This window comes from Rhizophagus irregularis, chromosome 2, assembly GCF_026210795.1.
Source record: "Rhizophagus irregularis chromosome 2, complete sequence".
Taxonomy (NCBI): domain Eukaryota; kingdom Fungi; phylum Glomeromycota; class Glomeromycetes; order Glomerales; family Glomeraceae; genus Rhizophagus; species Rhizophagus irregularis.
The window spans coordinates 1,402,590-1,419,761 of record NC_089430.1 but is presented as its reverse complement, the minus strand read 5'-3'; the positions used below and the strand labels follow the sequence as shown (position 1 = coordinate 1,419,761).

Here is a 17,172-nt window from a genome sequence, read left to right as displayed (position 1 = left end):
TGCTGCAAATTGCGTTAAAGCAAGAGAAATTGTTACGAACCAATTTCCAAACATTATTGATCATTGGTGCATTGCTCATTTCGTCAATTTAGTAACCAAACAGATTATGGGTATGTTTCAAATTCTATAAAATAATTATGAATTATTGTTAAAAATTCATCTTTTTAACCTTTTTTTTTTAATTTTAGAACATGATTTGGCTAAAATAACGATTAGTGGCTGTAATCAGATTACATCATTCTTTAAACGTTCTCATATAGTAGGAAAATTATTGACCGATGCTACTACTGCATTACAAATTGTAGGAGGAGGGCTTAAAACATACTGTGAAACAAGATGGACTTCCATGTATGAAGCTATAAGTTCCGTGTCTCATTTACGAATGGCACTAGAACATGTGAGTTTATTTCAATATCTATAAATTCTTATTTTGTTATTGTAATATTACTGATTATTAATAATATTTCGTAAAATATTTATAGGTTTTGAAGAATAATCCTAATGAAATCACAAATAAAAGTGTTAGACGAAATATTCGAAGCTCAGAATTTTTCTCAAACGTTGATAAATTAACCAAAGTTCTAAAGCCGATTAAAACTGCAATTACCTTACTTGAAAGTGCTAATGCAAACCTTGCTGATTGCTTTCTTCAATTGATTTTAATAGCAAATACTATTAAAAAATTACCTTCTCGAGGAATGGTAGAATTTCATCAACATTGTATCGAATCATTTAACAAATATTGGGACAAGTTTGATCCAAAAATCTATATTTTGGCATATTTTTTACATCCTGCCTATCGCGGTTAGTAAAATCCTAATTTTTTAATGAAATTATTTATTAAAAAAAAATAAATTGATTTTTTTATAAATATTTAATAGCACGTGAATTAAAAGCAGTATATTGGAAAACTATCACTACTACCGCGGCTCAGATTTGGCAAAACAATGGTGGTGACAGGAGGTTATGTAATCGTCTTTTGGCACAAATGCGTAATTATGAATTGCGAAAGAGTCCATATAATCAAAAGTTTGATAGCCATCTTGAAACACCAATGAGTTGGTGGCTTACAATCAAAGACAAGTATGATTATCTTCCTGCATTGGCTATAATGGTGTTTTCTATCACTTCACATAGTGCAGGATGTGAAAGAATTTTTTCCACTCTTGGCTGGTTATATGGTACACAACGGCAACAATTAGAACTTTTAAAGGTTGAGGCTATGGCAAAAATTCGGTCATTTTATGTATCTAATATTAAAAATGAGCTTGCTTATGTTGGTCAACAATATACAGAGGACGAAGTGCATGAAATGATTAATAATTCAACATGTTTACAATTTGAAGAGGAGGAAGATGAAATCGATAATAGAAGAAATATTCCTATTTCAGAAATTCCTAATCATGAAGTACGGGTTTTGATTATTGAAGAAATGTTTAATTTAAAAAATGCAGTAAAATGTTTGAATAATGATGGTGAAAATTCGGATGATAGTGATATTAATGATGATGTTAATGAAACTGATGGTGAAGATGAACTAGACGATAGTGAAAATGTAGAAATGGAAAGTAATTATGATGTTGAAGAATTAATTCAACAATATTAACTTGATAATGAATTAGAAGGAGACACTTTATAATCAATTTTATATTAGAAATCGTATTTTTTTCACATGCTTATAACTTTTTTGATAATAATATGTTGAAAATTGTGTTACATTTTCTTTGAAATTTATTAAAATTATACATTTACTAAATGTAAAATAAAATAATTATACTATAATTGGCTAGTTTACTAAACCTTAAATACTATGTTGTACTATAAATACATATTTCATCATTTCGGATATACATTTAAGTTTCGGAATAAGTTTAGGTTTCGGAATAAATTTATCCTTCAAAAAAAAAGACGAAATATTTCGGATTGAAAAAAATAGTTTCGCCCGGTATCACTAGTCCTGACTCTTGACGCCTATTTCATTAACCCAATCATACAAGGTCTCTTGGACTATTATCATCTACTGTGATCGAATAATACAAAAATGTAAGTGGAATAGACCTTCAAAGAGTGGAGGGGTAAAAAAGAAACTATTTGACTTCTTAATGTATGAATCTCAACTATTAGGAACTATTCTGAATAGACTACCACTGGCTGTGTCCCTAAGACTTTATTTTTTGTATTCATTTTGTGTTTGTTATAACACATAGATTATTATATTTAACAATATGTGCGAATAAGAAGCTTGGACTGAAGTCACTATTTCTAAGAACCCGTGAAAGTACAAGGTACAATGTGAGAAGTTTTATTGACGAGAAAAATTACTTCAAATGAGATCAAACAGCAGAAACCTTTCTTTCCCAAATACAGATTAATGCAATACGACTATGATGTTTACTAAAGTGTCCCACTTCTACATTGCGAAATAATGCCCTTCAAATATTTTGACATAACTCTAACTCATCTCTTATAGAGTATATGTCCCATGATTTAGAGATCCATATTCCTGGGAAACATTTCATCAAATGAGGAGCAAGTTCGGATACTAACTTGTCTATATCTGAATTTAGTGCAACGTTTTTCGGTAAAGCCAAATGACCTCGAACCGTACAATGTTCCTATCAAGTCTACACTTAATTCCTGGTCACATTCCACGTCAAGTAAATGCAAAACAGGACAATTTTGTGCAATGGTATTTATGACAAAAGTAGTCATATTGCGATAATGAAGTACTAAGTCTTCTACCTTTCTGCATGACTCGATAAAAGCGATAACAGGCTCATTGGTTAGAATTTTACTACAAACATCTAGAGCTCTCAATTGTGGACAACATTCAGTGATAACAGACATAGTCTTGTCACTAACATTGCATTCCGGTATCAGGAGGGTCTCAATTTGTGTACAACACCGAAGTAGACCAACAATCACATTTTCGGTGATGGTGTTGCAGCAAATCAATCCTAACTTTTTTAGGTTTGGACAAGAGTTTGCTATGTATTCTATGGACTTGTCTGTTATATACTCGCAGTTATCGAGATCAATGGCTTGTAACTCAGTACACGATTGTGTTAATGATTTGATGCCCGCATCTGAAATATGACAGCTATCACCACCCAAGTCTAATGACAGAAGATGAGAATATGTTTTTGCAAGCAATTTTAGTGAATCATCAGTTACACCATCACACGAGGATAATCTTATGCAATGAAGGGAGGGACACGAGATTGTTATAATTTTGACCAGTTCATCATCCACTATATCGCTTATAGCCAATACCCTTAAGCTGTGGCACGCACTAATGAGTAACTTTAAGCTGGCAATACCATATGAAGTAAAAAAGCGGCCGTTTGAATGTTAAGAGAATAGAGATAAGAAGGAAAAACCGCCTTTTGCTGACAAAATTGTTTCATTAAAATACGGTAGAATAGTCATGCATGATTCTTATCTGTGAGTCGAAGATGAATCTTGGTGTAAGGTGCGTTAATGATAGGACAATCACTTGCATGAAAGTGTTTCATTCCACAAAGAATCGCTATTCTAGTGACATAAAACATATCATTTTCTTCCACCAGAACTTCTACATCATTATACCATGAGTTGATTACCATTTCATCGAAATCCCATGCCTTTAAAATTTTTCTCACACTCTCTGCGGATATAATCCGAACTGTAGCTGGATCGTGAAGGCTTTGACCGTCCATAATATATGTCGCTTGCACAACTAATATATATCATGCTAGTTCAATTTTAATAACAGATACATTTTCATGTGCCCTTTGGGCGGTCCACGACTGATGACACCTTATTAACTATAATCAGTGTATATTTTTACAGATAGGAATCCACTAGATCTCTCAATTATCGTGAAGATAAAAAACAAATATAGTAATTCGACTCCATTAATAATACGAGGAGTGATGATGCCTCAAGACCTTTTTGGATGCATAACATGGCCGCAAGGACAAGGAGTCATGAACCCTATATTTTTACCATTAAATATATTCGGTTATAAAACACAATACTTAAAATGGCTTATATAGAATGTAAAGTTTGGCATTTTCAGGGAGATGATGATATAGATCTAAAAAGTTGCCACGGAGCAATGAAAGCAGGATATAGATTCTATACAGTTAAGGCATTGATAGACACATCATCTAGAGAAAATTTTATTAGAAGAAGCTTGGTTGATAAGCTTGAGATGGAGTACACTGAATATAAAGAAAAAAACAGGTTGGAATGTCTGGATTTATCTTTCTGATATGAAGGGAAAGATAAACTAGTATCTACTAATGGTGACGATGTTTTTAATGATTTCATGATTATTGAAAAGCCGAAAGCGGACCTTGTATTAGGATTACCATGGTTATGGCTTCGTGAAGCAAAAATAGATATGGAAAAACAAGGATTAACAATATATGGTGATTTTGTGCCATTCTGCTAGGAGACAGATTCATCTGAGTCCAAAGAAACCCATGATTCCAATCATGCGGGTCTGAATCAGTGATCGCGTAATTTTATTTTTTGTTTAAAGATACAGCATATATTATTTATGACGCATTTAACCATCTTTTATTTACCAGAACTATTAGAACAAATTTTATATTTCTTATTGATAGATAAATCTCTCTATCCCGCTCTATATGTTTCCCGATTGTGGTACAGATGCGGTGCCCCTATTCTATGGAGACGCATTGAGCTAAAAGGGAATGATCCCAAAGCAAAGAAATTCATAGAATTAGTATGTGGGAAGCAAAAGCCAATTTATAGCTCGAAACCAACCCATCTCGAAATTTCATACTATAATCCACTTTCAAGTAAGAAAATTGAAGGTATCGTAAGAACATGCCCAAACATAATTCATTTGAATTTTGAAAATTGTGTGGGTTTTAGTAATAGAGCATTAAATCAGCTTAAAGCATACCCCAATCTGAGATATCTTAATTTATGTAGTAGTGGTATTATGGGTGATAAAGCTTTATGTGGAATGGTGGGATCATGTCGTAAAATAGAATATCTAAATATTTCTTTCTGCCAAGGTATTACTGATAGATCTTTAATCAAAATTGCGGACAGTTGCCAAGCTTTACAAGAGTTTCATTTTGCTTGTACGCATTTGATTTCTGAAAGATTTATAAGTCACATCTTAAACTCATGTCCAAATTTATGAAGATTCAGTATTCCGGGTAGCTGTCGAAGAAAAAATAGATGTGATATATTAGTAAAAAAACTTCTTACTGTAGAGAAACACCTTAATGTAGAGAAACATCTTAGTGTGGAGTATCTTGATTTTGGTAGGTGTGTTTACGTCACCGAGACTTCAATTTGCAATGCCATTCATTCCTGTCCAAATCTCCAACATCTCAACCTTAGTTTTTGTGGAATTACTGATGTAACTATCAAAGAAATTTCTCATTTGTGTCTTTATTTAAAATATCTTAATCTGGAGGGATGTGCTAATATTACTAAAGAAGCCATAGATCAGCTCGTTTTACTTAATCCAAATATCCATGTTGAGGATTTCATGAATTCTATGGATATGCGAGCTGAATTAGATCAAGAGATAGGACGGATATATAAAATTCGGCATAGTGTTGGTAATAATCTGAATTCAGTTTTACCTCAGTTATACCAGCATCTTAGTTTCATGACGGTTGACTCTGGTGACGATTACCACATTATAGCTATGAACAGACATTCACCGACTCGAGGTATTATTTCCACCTTAATGTCGAGAGCTGGTGATAGAATACTAGCTAATCAATCAGAATGGTACTGTACTTTACCAATCTAGCTAGTCCGGAGCGGGCCGTGTCATGATCATCAGCTTGGAAGATTTTTGCTGGGCCACAGATTGTGCGACAAAAATAGGCCGATCACATATTAGGTCTTGTACAACATATTAATTTTTGCATATATATTCGAAAAAACATATTAACCTTTATTCTTTATTTTTTTTCCCAAATGAATGTGAGAAAATGTGAAAGGGGGTCTAGTTGCAACACAGGACCAGCTCTAAAAGTAAATATTGATGATAAAAGCATATGTTATGAAAGGCTGAGGGAGTCACAATTTCGAGATCGCCAGGCGTAAAACCAAGCTTGTGTCTTCCGGTAGATCTACATGTGAAAAGGTATGAAGGTTCCGTTTACATATGCTTTCATGGAACTCTTGGCATCAGACGACAATACTAATTACGCCTCATACCTTCCTAACTCTTTCCCAGCAAGATATAAAGCATGTAGAGGTATGTGGAAGTTCAGCCAACTTTCCGCAAAAGAGTTTCCCGTAAAATAACACAAAAATAAGGTATGTACAGTATATTGTATGTTCTTTAATGCGAGTGGGCCAAGGAATTTTCTCACTATGGATCTTATATTTATGAAAACAAAATGACCGAAATCACTCTCAATTGTCTTATCGTTCCTATAGGAAAACTTATGAATATTCCATGCATTAAAGTAATGCAATCGATTACATTTTACAAAGCTAGTACTTATAGAGAACTTGAGACTGTAATTCAAAGCAGATTGGGGGCACCATTTAACAAAATCCCTCTCAAATTTTGTATAATTTAAGCCGAAAGCGGTATTGAAAAGGAAATGGATGGGTATGATACGTTTGATGAAATTTTTACTTCTACTGAGGAGCCTAAAGCAGAGCACTTTCATATCACGGTCAGAATAATCTTCTGTATCATCCGGCAATATTTTTATTTCATAAATAAAGTATTATTTTATCGAACGATATGAGGAATGGGACACGTGTAATGATGCAATGCCTGTGCGACATAAAAACCTATATTAATGCCCAGTATTCTCTTTTCTGAACAAAATTTTATCTCACTCCAGAATGTAACACTATTTTTTTATCTAACTCAAATATCACTATAAAACCTAACACTATGTCTGAAATAGTAGATACACCCGCCTCTACTTCCACCTCTGTTACAATGACTGGAAATGAGACAGTTACATTGGTGGACGAAGTCAAGAAATATGATACGGCTGGACTTATCTCTTTTTTGCGGGGGCAGGGCTTAGGGCTTAGTGAGAAGGTTTATGAAATTTTAGAAAATGAAGAGGTTATTGGTCGTGATTTTCTCAAAATGACCGAACAAAGGCTCAGAGATTATGGAATGAAGGGTGGACCTGCGTTAAGGCTTGCGGACTTTGCCAAGGAGTGTAAGGAGAAAAAATTATGCTCGTTTTCCTCATACAAAACCAAAAAAGACTTGAGTGAGGTGTTGCGCAAGTACAGCATTGATAGCAATGATATAAAAAAGATTCTGCCATTCGTATCAGAACTTGTGGAAATTGATGGCGCTGATAAACATTTCCGATATTATATAACCAAGATTAAACAAAAAATGGGTATCATAGGTTTGGCAAAAAGCAGTAATGAAGCCGTACGCTGTTCATATATCGAGGCAATACTACTTTCAGCAATATATATAGTTAAAGATATCACCTGGTAGAGAATATCCTTAGAACCTCAGTTCGAAGTCATTGGTGAGGAAGCAACGGGACGAGTCAATTTTGCAATCAAAAAATAATAGATGTATTGAATGAGGAACTTGTTTGCATCACCGAAGGAAAACAGAATCAAGAGGTCTTGGACATTACGCAGAATGTGATGCAACTCGAGAACTCCTACCATACGAATAAGAGAAAATGAAAGGCGTCTGAAGCTTTCGATGATGATTTTGACTATCTTTACGGAATCGTCACAACAGGTGAAATTTTTTTGGCTATAGTTGCGTATCATATTATGAGCTAAATGTTGAATGATGTTATTAACTTTTGTCAATTTTAGCCACAGATTGGTACTTTATCATGTACACGCCAGAAAGAATTTATTGTACAAAGGCCGACTATCACATTGACCTTACTGAGGATATTTTAGATGATGACACAAAGCTTTGTCAAGGAGTGAAGGAGGTCATGGGGGTAATCATAGGTTTGTCGAAATATAGGGTAGAAGTTGACGATGCTCCAGATAATAAGAGAGCAAGGACGAAAAAATTTATTAAGGAATAATCATGTATAATAATAGCATAGACTTCATATATCACGGGCACAGTCCTGAACATTTGTATTTATTTTTCGTATATATTAATAAAAATTTCTTGGCAAAAACCGTTTCCTCAGAAAACGATCAAAGTCATGTGATTTTTTTTATTTGAATGCTTAAATACAGTGTATTACCCTATAAAAAAATTGGATACGTTTTTTATAAAGTTTTTATACGATTTTTTTCCTTAGAAATAACGTATCATAATAGGATACGGAAAAATGCACAATTCCGTATCACTAAAAATATGGTTTGGATACGGAATTTGCACGGAATTCATATGGAATTTACATGATTTAATCACTGATTTTATCACAAAATTTATACGATTTGATCACTGAATTTACTATTTGTATTATAGTTTACTATAATTATATTTACATAAATCTAATTTTACTTTATTAAATTAAATAAAAAATAAAAAATAAACAAAATACAAATACATTATGAAAATTCCTCCTTATTAAAACCACCTATTGCAACCAAAATTATCTATAAGTTCAGGTTCATTTGGAGTCAAACAACCTAAAAAAAACAAAAAAAGAAACATAAGAACGTCTAACTTAATTGGAAACAAAACCCCCTTCATATAGTATCTGCAATCGTCCAAGTCACCAAAGGTCAGTATTCCTACAAAAAAAGAAAGAGAACTCCAGAATGTCTGACCTACATAAATGAAAAGAATTATGAAGCATCTGATGAAAAAGAAACCCTACATAAATGAAAAGAATTATGAAGCATCTGATGAAAAAGAAACCAAAACAACAAAATAAATCCAAAACTGACCTACAAAAAAAGAAGACTCTGAAGCAACAAAACTGAAACAACCTACAAAAAGAAAAGAATCTGAACCCAACTTACAAAAAAAAAAAAGAAAATTTGAACTGACCTAAAAAAAGAAAAAAATCCTGAACAATCCTACAAAAAGGAAAGGATTCCCAAACTGATCTACAAAAAAAGAAAAAAGAAACTGAGTCTTCTCACAAAAAAAAATCTGCTGGCCTATGAAATAAAAAAAGAGATAAATATAAATAAAAAAGAAAGGGGAATAAAGAATAAATCAAAAAAAATATTTTTTTAAAAAGAGAGTAACAAAGTTAGGAAAGTTAAAAAAAAATTTTTTTTTTAAAGGGAGGACGTCAAAGTTAGAAAAATAAAAATTTTTCATAAAGAGGAAATAGAAATAGAAAGAAGAAAATTTTTTTTTAAAAAAAAGAGTGGGAATAAAAGAATAAAATCAAAAAAAAAATTTTTTTTTTAAGGGAGTAACGAAAAAAAATTTTTTTTTAAAGGAGAGAGTGATGAAAAAAAAAAATTTAAAGTGAGGTACGAAAAAAAAATTTTTTTTTAAAAGGGGGTGACGAAAAAAGAAGAAAAATTTAGAAAAAATAACAAAAATAAGACAAGAGAAAAGAGAAGGAAGGGAAAGACAGAAAGGAAGATCGGAAGATCAAACTCATCAAAGTAAGGGTTTATATAAAAACAAAAAACGTATCATAACAAAACAATAAACAATCACGTGATCTCGTGTTATGATACGAGATTTTTGTAAAATTATTTTCTAAAAATATTAAGTTTAAAAATTCCGTATACATTCCGTATGATTAATTTTTTCCGTATACATTCAGTTTTTTTAAAAAATGTTCAAAAATGAATTGCTTATTAAATATATGGAATTTGTATACGGAATCTATAGAAATGTACATAAAATGTATACAAAACGTATCCTTTCTGTATACATATTTCTTATAGGGTTAGTTTTATATATTTAGATCATGACATCCGAACTTGAATTATTGAAACAGCGTATCACTGAACTTGAGGCTGAGAATGCAGAGCTTAGGAAGGAGAATACTGAACTTTTAAAGCAGATTATGGAGGAGAACACTAGACGTGATGTTAGAGTTGAGAAACTGGAGCAAAAAAATAAGGAGCTTGAGACCAGACTTGCGATAGTGGAACAGGCTTCCTTACCAGTGGAAGAGCAGACGTATAATGATAATCCTTCTGACAATAGTACATCTAACTTTAATTCAGTTACAGAGTATCATGAGAAACTATTAGTGAATGTGGAAACAGATAATTCCTTAATGGCTAACGGCAAATCGTTGGAAGAGAAAGATATGGATAGTTTCTTGCTTGAGGCTCATAAGAAAATCGTTAGTAGTGAAATAAAGCAATGCAATAAGGAGAAGAAACTTTTGCGTGAGTCAGCCTTCCTTAAGGTATTACCTTCTGCAGGAAATAATCCAACTGTTTTCTCGGGAAACGATAAAATTGAAAGTAGTACAAAAACCATTTCCTCAGGAAATGATCAGATGGTTTCAGAGAAGTCGGAAAAAATTGAGAAAACTTCAAGAAATCAGCAAAAGGTTATTCAAGATTTTGACGACTCTGATGAAATCAAGCTCACTAAAAATCAGAATATAGAACTTGATTTAATACGAGATTTACAGAGTGGCAGTATTATTGCTTCACTTTCCGAAATTAGTGAGCAGTATTCATCCTCTTGCGAAGCATCTTACGGCCAAATTACAACACAAAGCCTAATCCATTTGTTTCGAAATGCAACACGAGCTGGACATGAAGAGATTTTGTCCTGGGTTCATTATTCAGATAATTTTGAAAATGAGGTTGTTGAAATTCGTCGTGAGACAGGAGTTACTGATAAAACTGCAAGAACTCAAATATATAAGGAAATGTTAGAACATCTGGCTGGTATTACGCCTGTTGCCTTGCGAATTAAAACTCTTAGAGCCAAAAAAGTTCGCAAAATTGTTTGGAGAGAATGGTGTAGGGATTGATAAAATTAAGTGTGTCAATTGCAGTGCAAATGAGATTTCAAAATTAACTAACAAACAAATTCAAAATGTTATAGATCAAGTAACCTCAAAAACTGTTTTCTTGGGAAACGATCAGAGTCATGTGCCTTCGAAAACCATCAATGGTGATGCATCTTCGAAACTTGCATCAACTGCACCTATTCCTTCAACCCACGTCTCTGCTGAAGGCGCTAAAGGCAATAATTCTTCAAATGATTCCTCTAGAAACAGTTCAAAGAATATACCCAAAGCTAATGATGATCTTATGCCTACGTCAATGGAAAAAAGAACTAATGAAGTTAAAAGGTCCCTCAGGGAGGCCTCAAAGAGGCGGGACCAGACAGATGATGATAGTGATGATAGTGATTGTAGTCACAACAGCGATTCTGAAGAAGAGAGGCTAGATGATTCAGATGATGGATACGATGGATACAGTGGATACGGTGGATACGATGAATACGGTGGATACGATGAATACGATGAATGGGGTAATCATGATAGAGGTTATTACTATCGTAATGGAAGACGTGAAAGGAAAACTTCCCCAATGATGAGTCCTATTATCTCTCCGGTAACTGCCTAGAAGAATTATTGGGTGGGTGTTTACCACAAATATTCGTATATTACTTCATTTTCTTTTTTTTCAAACCACGTGGGTGGCTTAGATATCATGTGCAGTAAATACGTCATCCCTTAACAAGCCACCAATCAGAGTCTCTTAATTACGTTATATATTTTATCTCTTATATATAACGCGTCTGAAATTTACGACACGCTATTTTTTTCAAGTTCACGTCGATATACATTATATTTTCTTTTATTGAAACGATTGAAACGGAAGTTCACGTCGCAATGGAAAAGGTAAGTTACAACAGTTCGTGTTTTACCCTTTGAGTTGTTGTTGTTACCCTGGGCGCATTCGACTTCTTCTCACCCTTTCTTGTGAAAGTGGGGTTTCTTTGATTAAAGGACTACTGGCTCTGGAAGAGGAGTCAGTTATGTACCTACCTTTATGACAAACAAAAAAACTTGTCCGTGAGTGGGAAGTCAACCCCTCCCTTCGTGGGAGTGCAACCACCCTTCCTTTGTGGGAGTGTAACCACCCTTCCTTTGTGGGAGTGTAACCATCCTTCCTTCGTGGGAGTGTAACCACCCTCCCTTCGTGGGAGTGCAACCACCCTTCCTTTGTGGGAGTGTTACTAAATTTTTATTACTTTTATTATTATTTTATTAGTAGGCAGAAAATGCTGTGGAAAGCCAGAACTTTCAGTGATGGTTGGATGTGATATCACAGGCCTTGATTATGATGAAATGTCAGAACGCATCAAAGCTACTACGAAATTTGATTTTGTCTATGTACATAAGAAGAAGGATAAAGGGTAAATTATTAATTGTTATAATTTATTCATTATTAAATTACTAATAAATGGTTTTTTCAGTTTTGGTCATATTCACTTTGAATCATGGGAAGAATCATCTCAGTTTTATTATAGTACGAAGGATAAGCATTTCTACTATGATGGTGATAAAGAAAGAGGTCTAATACACTTTTATGGTGCAACTTATTATAATTCTACTCGAAAGGTTGTTTATAAAATGGTAAATTTTTTTATTTTATTTATTATCATAAATTAATCTGGCAGTTCAGATAGTGTAAAAAAAATTTGTTGTACATTTAGGATACTGAGACGGCCAATACTGGAACCTTAACTTCTGTTATTAAGATTAGTGACCATAATGATATAAATGAGTATGAGAGGTCTTAAAAACGTAAAATAACTGAAAACATGAGAAAATCTCCCAAATTTTCTGAATCTCCTGTCAGTGTACTATATGGACTCTACGAGGATAAGTATGTATAGTACTTATTTTTTAACTAGTGCTTGACCTGTCCTGTTTAATTAAATAACTCAATAACAATTTCTATTTTTTGGTACTTTATTATAAAGCCATACATTCAATATAGTTTTGCATACACTTGGAATAAGAAACAAAGCAGATCTCTTAGTATCTTCTGTTAGCAACAAGTTGATTATTATTGAGGGGAATTTCAGTGAAAAGTCTGTCCCCGGGAAATCTATCAAAAATTTTTTACCTATAGGACCGTTCAAAGCAGAAGTGGAGCTTCCAAGTGGGTGAGTTATATAAAGATATAATTTTATTGTTTTATGGTCTTATAATTTGCTTTTAACTGATACTGTATATCTTTCTTAATAGAGTTAAAACCATTTCAGTTAAAATTGAGATTGAGCATGGTGTGTCAACTGTTACATTGGAAAAAAGTAAAAAAGTTTTTGAAATAATCTAAAAAGATTAATTGTAATTCTTAATTAAAATCGGATGTATAATAGTAACAGAAATTAGGTAGAGGTTCAATTGATTAATTGTATTAAAAATCGGATGTATAATAACACAAATTAGGTAGAGAGATTAGACATTCAATCAAGGCTTTAATCTATAATCTAATAAATTCATTTTAAAAATCCACAATGAAGAAGATCTTTATTAATTTTTTTTTTTGCAAAGTAATACACTGTAAAAATGAATTTAGTGAGTTTTGAGGGAGGAAAAAACATGATATGCTTTCCCGCCTCTAGATGCTTGCAGAGCAAGAATGGCAGTTCCTTCCTGCTACTCTGCATTGTTAAGTTTGCTATCTACCATACTCACATACCCATCCTTCTTAATATTTCTTTCATAAAAACCCCTTTCTCAAAAATAAATTTTTCGGAATCAGGTACTTTGCAGTAAATACGCCAATGAATTATATCCGCAGTTGAAATTGGACAACTCCAAGACCTTGATAAAAACTGAGCCCCCAATTTGTGATCACCTGCTTCAGATCAAAAACTGATCGGAAAAATTTGGAGCATTAGCTATTTCCAATCTATTTTTATTTTTAGATTTAAAGTGCTATTTTCGTAATAGTAGCTAGGATATGCTATTTTTGTAACAATGAAGCCAGTGTTACAGGGTTGGATCGATCAATGAATAATTAATCCATTGACTTTTTTTTTCAGAACGTTCTAGCATAATACACATATTACGAATTGTATTTGACATTTTTAATATATATTTTACAATAAAGTTAGACTGGTGGGAATTATGAACTTTTACTTTTTGTTATATTCTTATAAATAGACCTTCATCCAGCTTTTACATAGATTTATCAAAGTATTAAACATATACTATGAAATTTTTAATGGTAAGTTTAAGCTTGATTTTTCTCTAAATTAATAATTGTACTTATAAGTGTGAAGTTGTTTTAACTAATGAAATTAACAATGCAGTATATACATGTTGCCAAAACTCAGTAATTTCAGAATAATTTAAGGGTTCGGCCTTAGGCCAATCATTCCAAAAACGAAACTCCAGCCGAAAGTTGAAAGTTGGGCCAAAATTTTCTGGCCGGCATTATGCATTTTGGCCTGCATTATAAATTTGGTGCAACACTTTTTATCTGTGTCATGTGATATATGATTCTGGCCAGCACTAAAAAATTTGGCCAGAATTATAAAATAGTTTTGGACATTGATCTCAAGTTTTGGCCAGAGTTTCACATTTGGCCATATTTTCGGCAATAAGCATAATATTTGAAGTTTAAAGTTCTAATAATGTTTAATATTAGTAATAACCCTATGTTTTCAAGAGAAAAAAATTTAAGGAGGGCGATCTCTTAACCAATTTTTTTTTTTCGAAAGAAAAATTATATTGTTATTTTACTTGACTATTGCAGATACATACAACATGGATAAAATAGGTGAAAAAAATGACGAAGAGGTCCCGACATGGGTTGCTCAATCGAAAGTGAATAGTTTAAGACAGTTTTTTAAGAACTTTGATGATATTTATGACACTCACTTAGCAGACATAGTACAGTGCAAGAAAATAGAAGAATATATAGAGTTAGAAGATAAACTAATAGGACCTTCTAACATAACAAAACTGGAAAAGTTACCAATACGCATTAACAAGCCTGAAACGAGAGTGCCAGCAGTATTTTACTTTCTAACGGTATTCTTAATGAAATGGGCAGGGCTAGCTGCGAAGAAAATAATAGAAGAATATATAGAGTGTCACGTGAAAGCTGAAATCGAAATTGAGCGAATGGAATATGATAAAAAAATGGCTGCGACTGAATTTGATGAACTCAAGTGGAAATACGATGCACTTTCAACAGCTTTTGACAAGTTTAAGGAAAATTCAGCAGATAGTAGTCTGACAAATGGATTGATAATCACAGATTTAGAAGGTAGGATTAGGAATTTAGAAGCCGATGTAACAGCAAAAGAAAATATAATTAGAAATTTACAAGCCGATGTTACAGCAAAGAAACAAATCATATTGGAAAAAAGCGAACAGACTAATATGTTATGGGAAAAGATAAGGGATTGGAAGCTAAAGTGGAAAAGTCAACGTGTCAAAATACGGATATGGATTTAGATAAGAAACAAACAAAGAAAAAACGCCCCAACAAAAAGAGAAAAAGGGCGCGAGCATAACATACTCGAAATGGAATGATCGGTGAAATCAAAATAGGCCCGATCGATGATAGTAGAAAAGATTATCTGGAAGAATATTATGCCGAAAAATCACGTGATATTACTTTCTACGACATACCAGCATACTGGAGTGATGAAGAAATTTTTAATTCGATTAATACAACCGTAGGTCTGATTGAATGTATGAGAACCAAAATGTGTCACAAATACAAGACGGTCAAAGCAACACTGCGCCTCACCAAAAAATATGAAGAAATATACAAAAAGGGCGGTGTGAACGTCATTTTAAATAGGAAAAACCGTACATATTATGTTAGAATGTTTGACTCAAGATGGTCATATGCTGAAATCAAAAATACTTTTCATTGGCAGGTGTGTAAACGCTTAGAAGAGGATAATCAACAGGATGATTGTGCGGTAATTAGATATTTTGCAAAAACTTATGGAGCTACCTTTGGAAAAATTATTAGAGTTAGCGGTACACGTCACATTATTTTATACTTTAGTACAGAGGACAAATTGATGAAAGTGGTAACGGATTCGATAAAGATATACAAAGTAGGACTAGAATTATTGATCAAAAAAGAAAATGATTTTATAGACGATACAGGTGAGCTAAAAGAGTTCAATAAAACAGCGAAATGGAGAAACACAACAACCTCAAGATCACATGGTCTTCGGATGGAGCGAGAACAATATGAAGGAATGCCTGAATGTTTTGCTTCGTCAAGTAGAAGACATTAACAATGGAGGTAACTCGAATTAGATAAAATAGGAAAACTAGAAAAACACAATAAAATAGTTAAACGTATTTAGATTAGATAATTTAGTGTAGTTTAGAATAGATTACAAAGAGTAAAATTTTTTAGTAAATACTTAGTCGATTTTAGAATTTCGTGAATAGCATGCTGGTTACGTTAGTCTCTACTTTAGATTGAGTTCTAAAGTTTTTATATGGAGAGGTGTAGTTAGAAATAACTAGCTTCAATGTATTTTTTTTGTATTTACTAGTTAATATAATGCGTTATTATTTATTAATAAAATGAATAAAATACGTTTATAAAAAAAAAAAAAAAAAGAAAAAAATTTAAGGATATTATAAAAAGTACAGAAAAATCAATCCACGAAGTACACAATTTTATTGGAATTTGTCCAATTGTCTTCTGCTGACCTTTTGAATTCCTTATTTGACATCGTTACAATATAAACCCTCCTATATACTAATAATAGTCCTATACAAAAGAAATTATCCTTAATTTCTATCCTATTTAATGATTTTATCTGTTCATTCAAACAAATTAATTTAAAAAAAATGAATAAGATTCTAACATTCTCTAATTCTCAATTTGTTTCCTGCTGATTGTCTAGTTTATAATTAATTAATAAGACGACACAAAGTTATAAATTTGGTTTTTATATCACAATTTGCCTTTTTGACCCAGCCGCTTATTTTTAAAATTCAAAAATTATTTAACCAATAAAATTTAGTTATCTGATCAATAATTTCATATGTTAAAAGTTTTAGGTTTAAATGATATCATGATTATTAAATGGGAAATCAATTGTAAAATAGTTAATTGCCGGTCCGCCACTCAACGGTACAAAATGATCGGCAATCTATAATTAATTTCGACGGACTTTTATATATTAAATACTATTGCTCTGGAATGGTGTTTGCACTATCTTAAAAACACGTCACAACAACATAAATACTTCAAAATTTTGCTAGAAAAAGGTATTACATTACCTGGGTGTGTTTTCTAAAACCGGTAGGATCAAGG

The 17,172-nt window shown here is 32.5% G+C and overlaps 6 protein-coding genes across 7 annotated transcripts; 5 read left to right on the top strand and 1 right to left on the bottom strand.

The window, feature by feature from the left end:
* Positions 1–2,487: 2,487 nt before the first annotated feature.
* OCT59_011729 (uncharacterized protein) lies at positions 2,488–3,698 on the bottom strand (the record flags this gene model as incomplete). The annotated part of the gene is made up of 2 exons (XM_066133970.1): positions 2,488–3,251; positions 3,497–3,698. The coding sequence occupies 2 exons, from the start codon at positions 3,696–3,698 to the stop codon at positions 2,488–2,490; spliced, it is 966 nt and encodes a 321-aa protein (XP_065989281.1).
* Positions 3,699–4,024: 326 nt separating this feature from the next.
* OCT59_011728 (uncharacterized protein) lies at positions 4,025–5,788 on the top strand (the record flags this gene model as incomplete). Its single annotated transcript, XM_066133969.1, has 4 exons — positions 4,025–4,180; positions 4,328–4,415; positions 4,614–5,033; positions 5,238–5,788. The coding sequence occupies 4 exons, from the start codon at positions 4,025–4,027 to the stop codon at positions 5,786–5,788; spliced, it is 1,215 nt and encodes a 404-aa protein (XP_065989280.1).
* Positions 5,789–9,941: 4,153 nt separating this feature from the next.
* Positions 9,942–11,472, top strand: OCT59_011727 (uncharacterized protein; the record flags this gene model as incomplete). Its single annotated transcript, XM_066133968.1, has 2 exons — positions 9,942–10,860; positions 10,946–11,472. The coding sequence occupies 2 exons, from the start codon at positions 9,942–9,944 to the stop codon at positions 11,470–11,472; spliced, it is 1,446 nt and encodes a 481-aa protein (XP_065989279.1).
* Positions 11,473–12,161: 689 nt separating this feature from the next.
* On the top strand, positions 12,162–13,197 carry OCT59_011726 (uncharacterized protein; the record flags this gene model as incomplete). 2 transcript variants are annotated; one of them, XM_025330348.2, is made up of 5 exons in its annotated part: positions 12,162–12,268; positions 12,329–12,488; positions 12,569–12,648; positions 12,839–13,024; positions 13,107–13,197. In XM_025330348.2, the coding sequence occupies 5 exons, from the start codon at positions 12,162–12,164 to the stop codon at positions 13,195–13,197; spliced, it is 624 nt and encodes a 207-aa protein (XP_025179069.2). The 2 variants fall into 2 exon arrangements, with proteins under 2 accessions (XP_025179069.2, XP_065989278.1); XM_066133967.1 differs by lacking the exons at positions 12,162–12,268; positions 12,329–12,488; positions 12,569–12,648 and adding an exon at positions 12,677–12,741.
* Positions 13,198–14,636: 1,439 nt separating this feature from the next.
* Positions 14,637–15,332, top strand: OCT59_011725 (uncharacterized protein; the record flags this gene model as incomplete). Its single annotated transcript, XM_025310751.1, has 1 exon — positions 14,637–15,332. The coding sequence occupies one exon, from the start codon at positions 14,637–14,639 to the stop codon at positions 15,330–15,332; it is 696 nt and encodes a 231-aa protein (XP_025179068.1).
* Positions 15,333–15,406: 74 nt separating this feature from the next.
* Positions 15,407–16,135, top strand: OCT59_011724 (uncharacterized protein; the record flags this gene model as incomplete). Its single annotated transcript, XM_025310750.1, has 1 exon — positions 15,407–16,135. One exon carries the CDS (start codon positions 15,407–15,409, stop codon positions 16,133–16,135), a length of 729 nt encoding a protein of 242 aa, XP_025179067.1.
* Between the last annotated feature and the right edge of the window lie 1,037 nt (positions 16,136–17,172).